Here is a 7208-nt window from a genome sequence, read left to right as displayed (position 1 = left end):
TTTTTTTTTTTTTCATTACGAATCATCAATTATTTCTAATAGTTCAAGGAATCTAAACTTGTGTTCGTATAATATCGGTAAAATAAAAAATTGGACCTGAAATGCAGCGATTCTGATTGATTTTTAAATTTGGACAGGCACGGTGAAGAACGGCCTTGAAAATTGAATAATTTGACCGGTTCGAAGGCATTCTTCGCTTGAAAACCATTCCCTCTCTGAAAGTAGTTTCTAATATTTGAAAAGGAAAAGATAGGATATCGTTTCGAATAATTATAGTGTTGTGCCAAAAAATTTAATTTCTCTTCAATTTTCTTACACAAATGTTTTTATCTTACTTTTATTTATCATCGCTTGTTATTCACGCTTTGTTTTCAAATTGAATTTCTCTAACCTTTGTTGTAATTGTTACGATAGTCGAGATTGTAAACGGATCGAATTGCTAAGTTACAACTAAATCTCTTTCACGTCTCTTTCTCAAGCTTGTTGTCGAATTCTGTTTACCATTCATTGCCTAGCGTGCAAAATATCTCGGTATACGTGAGCATTCTCCGTACTGCCTTAGGCTAGAAACGTGCCTCGATCATTTTGGCGTATCATTATATTCACACTTCATTTTTCAACTTGTATAATTTACACGTATATATTTTCAATCAATGGAGGATAATGATCGGGATCAATCGCATTACAGATCTCGTGAATATTGATTCGAAAAGTGGATTGATAATAAAAATGTGTGTGGAAAGTGGCGCGTGGAATAAAGAGCTGCGGTGAATCTGTGCGAGTAATTTTAAACATCGGTAGAAAAAGTGTACGAAGCTCGAACGACGATTAAGTGATACAGTGTTGTGCAATGCGTAAAGAAAAAGTTGTCAAACGTGCGTTCTCTTTGCGATTAACGTGACCAGCGTTTTTGTGAAACATACCGGAAACACTGGTAACCAGATGGGAAGTGATGTCTACCTATTATGGCAGAACCGTTCTCGAAGAGATTCGTCACAGCTAAGGTAAGATTCTCAAACTCTTTATTTTACTATTTCAGTTTTACTTTTTATTTTTAGCTTTAAGAATATTTTTAACCTTTCTTCGCAAATTTGAAACAAAAACTCGATTCTAATACGATTTTCAAATATTATTTTACTCTCTGATTATCAAAATTTTGATTTAAGAATCAATTCAGAAATTATCTTCATAAGAATAGGAGCAATTTTCAATTTTCTCCTCTTCACAAATTTCGATACGATTTTAATACGCTTTTCAAATATTAATTTATTTTCTGATAAATTTAAGCAATCGATTCAACAGAAATTATTTTCATAAGGATAGCAACACTTTTCAATTTTCTTCTCTTCACAAATTTGAAACAAAGACTCGATTCGATTCTAATAGGATTTTCAAATATTATTTTCCTCTCTGATAATCAAAATTTAAAGAATCGATTCAATAGAAAATTAATTTCCTAAGATTAGAAGCACTTTTCACTTTTTTCCTCTTCATAAATTTGAAACAAAGATTCAATACGATATTCAAATATTATTTTACTCTTTAATCAATCAAAATTTAAGGAATCGATTCAAAAGAATTTCCTAAGAATAGCAGCATTTTTATATATTCGTCTTTTTCATTTCTTACAAATTTAAAACAAAGACCACGCGTTCCCTCGAAGTTTCAGCGACGATATCGTTCGAATATCGCTTTTATTGCCAATACAAATATCGTTTAAAAAAAATATTAATTCACTCCCTTTCTCAAAATTTAATAAATCAATCCAACAGAAATAAATTTCGAACATAGGAGTACCTTCCAACTCCCTCCCTGCCCCTCTCTTTAGAAATTTGAAACAAAGACTCGATATGCGCGGCAACGCTCGAACTCGATCGAGGTTTCCACATAGGAACCGCCGCCGGTACAATTTTCGTCCGCGATTTACAATTAAAAGGAACGGTCGCGAGACTACTTGACTTCGGGTTCGGGGTTACGAAATATCACGAATCTGGCATTGACGTGTACCGAGCTTTTTAGTTGGCCACGGTTATACGTTCGAGGCCTTTTAAGTGCAGGTCCCACCGAGTATGTAATTTTCATGTACGATTCCCTCCTCCTCCTCTTCGCCTTCCCATCCATCGCCCTTTCTTCTTCTTTCGAATGGTCCGAGCGGAACGATCGAGAGTACATGCACGCCTCGTGCACATGCTCGTGCATTTACGCTTAAGTTTGCGCATTTATACGAAACAAGCGTGCACACACGCGTGCGTGCTCCACCACCGTCTGGAAATTCAATGGATCGGTACATCGCCGCCACTGGAGAGGTCTCCTTTCTTTCAAATATTTCTCCGTTTTCTTTTTTTTTTTTTTTTCTTTTTTTTTTTTTTTTTTCCCCTGCGGAGATTAAACGGAATGAATAAATTTCGAGATTTCACCCGTAATTGGTTAGTTAAACGTCTCGTGGAAATGGGCCTTCCTTTTCCTTCCTCGCCTTCGTCTTATCGCGTTATCTGTAATTTGAAACGAACCTTCGAGATCGAAGGTTTATTGCGTATCTCGATCAAATTGATCGCGTAATATTTTTCGTGTAAGAATTTTCATAGAGGGCCTTACGTTTTTTTGTGGGGGCTTGTAAAGTAGAGATAGTCGTTCCACGTGATACTTTAAAGAAGATTAAGATGCGCGACACGGGTGAATGATATGTAAATAAATTGGACGAATTTTTATCGAAAGGATATTTTTCTTTTTTGGAGATTTTGATCATAATTAATTTTTAATATTTTATTACTTTATCATTCGTCTTTTTCTTAAAATTATTCTTTCTGAAAGTATAAATATTTTATCACATCCCGTTTAATATCATAATATTTATCGAGCTTACAAATATGTTTCAAGTTTTGCTGAATATCTTGTTGAACGTTCCTTCCAGTTCCTTATTTCGAAAAGGAACGACACGCGTTTATTTAATTTCTCGGTTGCATGCGATCCATTTGCGTGCAAACCGCAGTTACACTTAGGGAGGATCACCGATGGTTAAAGCGGTATGGGATTAACCGTTAAGTGCAATCGGCAATCGCAACGGTTTTCGATATCTCATTTCAAGCAACGATGCACTTTTCGATGCCGCTTTAATTTTTGCGCAACGCGATCGCACATCGCCTTTCACCACGATTAAAAACTCGAACTTTTTTCAGAAAAAAAAAACACGTTTAAAATTCAACTTGTTCTTCAAATTGCAAACTAGAAAAGATGAAGAAGAAAGAAGGGACAATATTTTCGTAAGTAAAGTTTAACGCGTTAAGATTAGAGGAAAAAAAAAAAAAAAGAAAAAAATATGTAACGCGTAATAAATCTTCGCTCCCTTACTCAACTGCCCGTAACGATAACTTATCTTTTCGACAACCGATCAATTTGAAATCGAAAACTAAAAAAATGTTGCAACGCGTAACGTTCCATCGTTCCTCGAAGTCATTGACTTCGACTTCCTCATACTCTTCGCGAAAGCTCTTCTTCCTCGCCCACACGGGTGTACCGCGTGCGTGCGAATAAGGATCTCGTTCCCCTATATTTTTTACTTCATGCCGTAAAACTTCATCCTAGCGGCAAGATTAATAACGAGAAGTATCCTCTCTCCTCTCCACGGATTTAAGTTAGTTTATCTCGGGGTGTGTATACGTAACGATAACCGCGGGGTCGGACGTTTTGCAAGTTTTACGAATAAATTCTTCGATAGCTTTCTAATTAATATCTCTGGTTGTAAGTACGTGGAAGACGAGTGACGATCGATGAAAATAAATAAGCACCGGAATTTCCGGTTTACGGTTTATTCAAAATTTATTTATTCGAAGCCACTGAAATCGACAGAATTCACAAGTATTTAAGTATTTAAAGTACAATTTTTTTTTTTTTTTTTTGTTAAAGAGAAAGAAAGATTGGAGAAGAGAGAAAAGTAAACAGCTTTTGATTATCCAAGCTTTCCTGGAATATGAATTTAACGCACAAGTTTTCGTAAAAATATATTATATATCACTCTTTTCAGAATTACGGTTTCCCAGAATTTAGCAGTTTACTCACTTTCGTGTGATGAAGTATCTACTCGTTTAAAAAAATGAAATCCATTTGCAAATTAATACGTATAGAAATTGATCAGTATAAGGACGAATCGAACAGTTTTGAGATATTATTTTCTTTTTTTAACAATTCACATTATCCGTATTTGCGAACAAGTCAAAATATTCAAAGAAATGATTACTAAGAAAATAATAATATTTTACTTACGTTGATTTACTTATTTTAAAAAATTTCAGAAAATTTTTCGTCTCTCTCAATGATTCTCTTTACGATGAACCAACAATCGTATTCGAATGCGCATTCTTATTATTTATCTTATCCAATTTATCCCTTATTTCCATATCTCTCCCATAATTTATTTTTCAATTTTACAATTTACAACCAGGATCGTAAATATCCCTTACTGTAATTACTCGAATCTGACCTCTCGTTATACGTTCGCGAATTTTGTATTCGAAAATTTGTACAAAATCGAACATATTTCACGAGGGCAAGTTGGTATGCCCTCGCGCATCCAGACACGACATCGGCCGAAGCCGATATTCTGTCTTTTTTCGGGACATAAAAATTCTTCTTACGCCGCAACCACTTCGCCCATCGCTTCCCCGAGCTTCAAAGGCTGCGCGGTAAATCTCGTTGCATGCAGCAGCATGCAGGGGAATAATTGTAATTGATTTCACCGTGTCTAAGTGTTAAACGAGAATAGATGTTGCGCGTACACGCGGCGTGGATTTCATACCGCGCGATTTCATCTTTCGAAAAGTTTCAACGAAACGTACCTATCCATTCTTCTCTAAACTCGTTCCTCCCATTTTCCTTCCCTCGAAATTCTTCCACGTAAAGGAAATTTCTATCGATGGCTATCCTTGTTAACGTTTACCTCCACGTCTCTGCTTGTAATCAAATTTTTAATCAAAGATGGTCGAAGGTTACCTGTGTGGTTGATTTCGATCGGGAAATTATTTATACTTCGTAATCTTCCATTTTTTGGGTTCCTGATTTCTGAAAAATTTATTTAATTCTTAATACATCTCTGAATTCTCTTTGACAGAGGTTACTCATAAGAGACGAGCAATTCATAATTTTTATGAGATTTATTATTGTTATTATTGTTCTGTCGAGGAGAAAAATTGGGGGAATCAAGGTGTTGCTGCACATTGGAAAAACGGAATGATTCGTTTGGGTATGACTAGGAATGTAGAGACGAACGTTGGGAATATTTTTAACGGGGCTTTATCCATTTTATTCTATGGTAGATTAAAGATCGAGCGTGAACTATAGGAAATTGATGTTGAAAGGCACGATACTCGGGCTTGGTTGGGATGCTTATATTCATATTTATTACGCGGACAAGGTTAGCTTCGTTACATAGGAATTTATCGGCGAGAGAATGAAGTTGTGGCGTGGAAGAAATGATCTAACTCGATTGTAGAACCTTTAATACGGCATGCATGATGTTTATTATAATTGGAAGGCTGGTTTTTTTTTCCAATGATGATTCCTTTTATCTAGCGAAAATGTAATTTGAACGTTATTGTGTATTTTAATGTTAACGTTCAACGTTTAGATTTTCAATGCAACAATTTGCCAGGTTACACGCTAACTTAATCTTGCTCGAAACGTGCAACGTTTCATTTGATCGGTTGTACAAAATATATTAGGCTGATTAATCCAGGTGGCGTGTAGTACAAGTGTAAACAAATTTTCGACAATTAATATTTCATCGTTTATCGAAATTCAAAGATACAACGTATATTTTACAAGTGTGTTTTATATCGTATTACAAGGTTGCAAGTTTTTCATTATCAAAAATTGAATGTTGCATGCATAAGTAATAACATGCTGTATCAGCAACACGTTGAACCAGTTCAATGATTAATAAAAGTGCGCGTAACACGTGCAATTTGATTAATTTTCCATTAATGTAAATCGTTTCCACGTGATATCGATACACGAGCCTTGGCGTTCGCGATAAAATGTTGTTTTTTTTTTCTCTCTCTTTCTTTTCTTAAAATTTAATTTAATCCAACATTTTTTTTAACGTTGGCCATGCTCTTTCGACTCGGAATTGGATAAAGCAATTTTGTAAAATTTTATCATCGCTGCGACCATTGTTGCGTTTATACTCCTCGCCAAGGAGGAGTATTCCAGCCATTATTCCAGTAATTCCCGACATACGGAATGCACATTGTTCTTGTACAATGTCCGCGTAATTTAACACTCCTCGATGAGCATCGTTGAGAATAAAGGCCGGTCTCGAACCATTCAACTATTTCAGTTACGCAAATGTTCTTTTTTCCCCTGCTGCTTTCTCCTATTGTTCCGACCAAGGCAATTTTTACTTTCCATTCCAGCTTCTTTCGTAATACGGTATACGTATTACCGCCAAATTTGAAGTTGTGCTCCAAGCTCATCGACCAAAGTCACCGATACACGTCTTTTTCAACAATTTCTCCGTATGAAATTGAAATTAAATGGAAAATATAAGATTACACTTTCGTCGAGTTAAATATAAAATTGAATAACAATACGATAAATTACCAAATTTGAAATTGTGCTCCAGGCTCAATCACTAAGAATTATCGATTCATTTTTTTCAACAATTTCTCCGAATGAAATTGAAAATAAATGGAAAATACAAGATTATACTTTCATCGAGTTAAATATAAAATTGAATAACGATAAATTGTCAAATTTGAAATTATATTCCAAGCTCAATCACCGATATTCGTGTTTTTCAACAATTTCTCCGAATGAAATTGAAATTAAATGGAAAATACAAGATTATATCTTTATCGAGTTAAATATAAAATTAAATAATGATAAATTATCAAATTTGAAATTATGTTCCAAGCTCACCGATAGTCATCTTTTTCAACAATTTCTCCGAATGAAATCGAAATTAAATGGAAAATACAAGATTATACTTTCGTCGAATTAAATATAAAATTGAATAACAATACTACCAAATTTAAAATGGGGCTCCAAGCTCCAAGCGAAAAGTCATCGATATTCATCTTTTTCAACAATTTCTCCGAATGAAATTGAAATTAAATGGAAAATACAAGATTATACTTTCGTCGAATTAAATATAAAATTGAATAACAATACTACCAAATTTAAAATTGTGCTCCAAGCTCCAAGCTAAAAGTCAT

At 34.6% G+C, this 7208-nt stretch overlaps 1 protein-coding gene across 2 annotated transcripts in view; it reads left to right on the top strand.

The window, feature by feature from the left end:
- The first annotated feature begins 476 nt into the window (after window positions 1–476).
- LOC102676819 (tensin-1-like) overlaps window positions 477–7208 on the top strand; it is a 219859-nt gene continuing 213127 nt past the window's right edge. Inside the window, exon 1 of one of the 2 annotated variants that reach the window (XM_031509932.1) lies at window positions 477–1004. In XM_031509932.1, the coding sequence (XP_031365792.1) occupies window positions 943–1004 (62 nt within the window). In that variant the 5' untranslated portion in view covers window positions 477–942. The remainder of the gene's footprint in view (window positions 1005–7208) is intronic. The other variant, XM_006614680.2, reaches the window with a different exon arrangement.

Source organism: Apis dorsata, unplaced genomic scaffold (assembly GCF_000469605.1).
Source record: "Apis dorsata unplaced genomic scaffold, Apis dorsata 1.3 scaffold_194, whole genome shotgun sequence".
NCBI lineage: Eukaryota > Metazoa > Arthropoda > Insecta > Hymenoptera > Apidae > Apis > Apis dorsata.
This window is presented reverse-complemented; position numbering and strand designations above follow the sequence as displayed.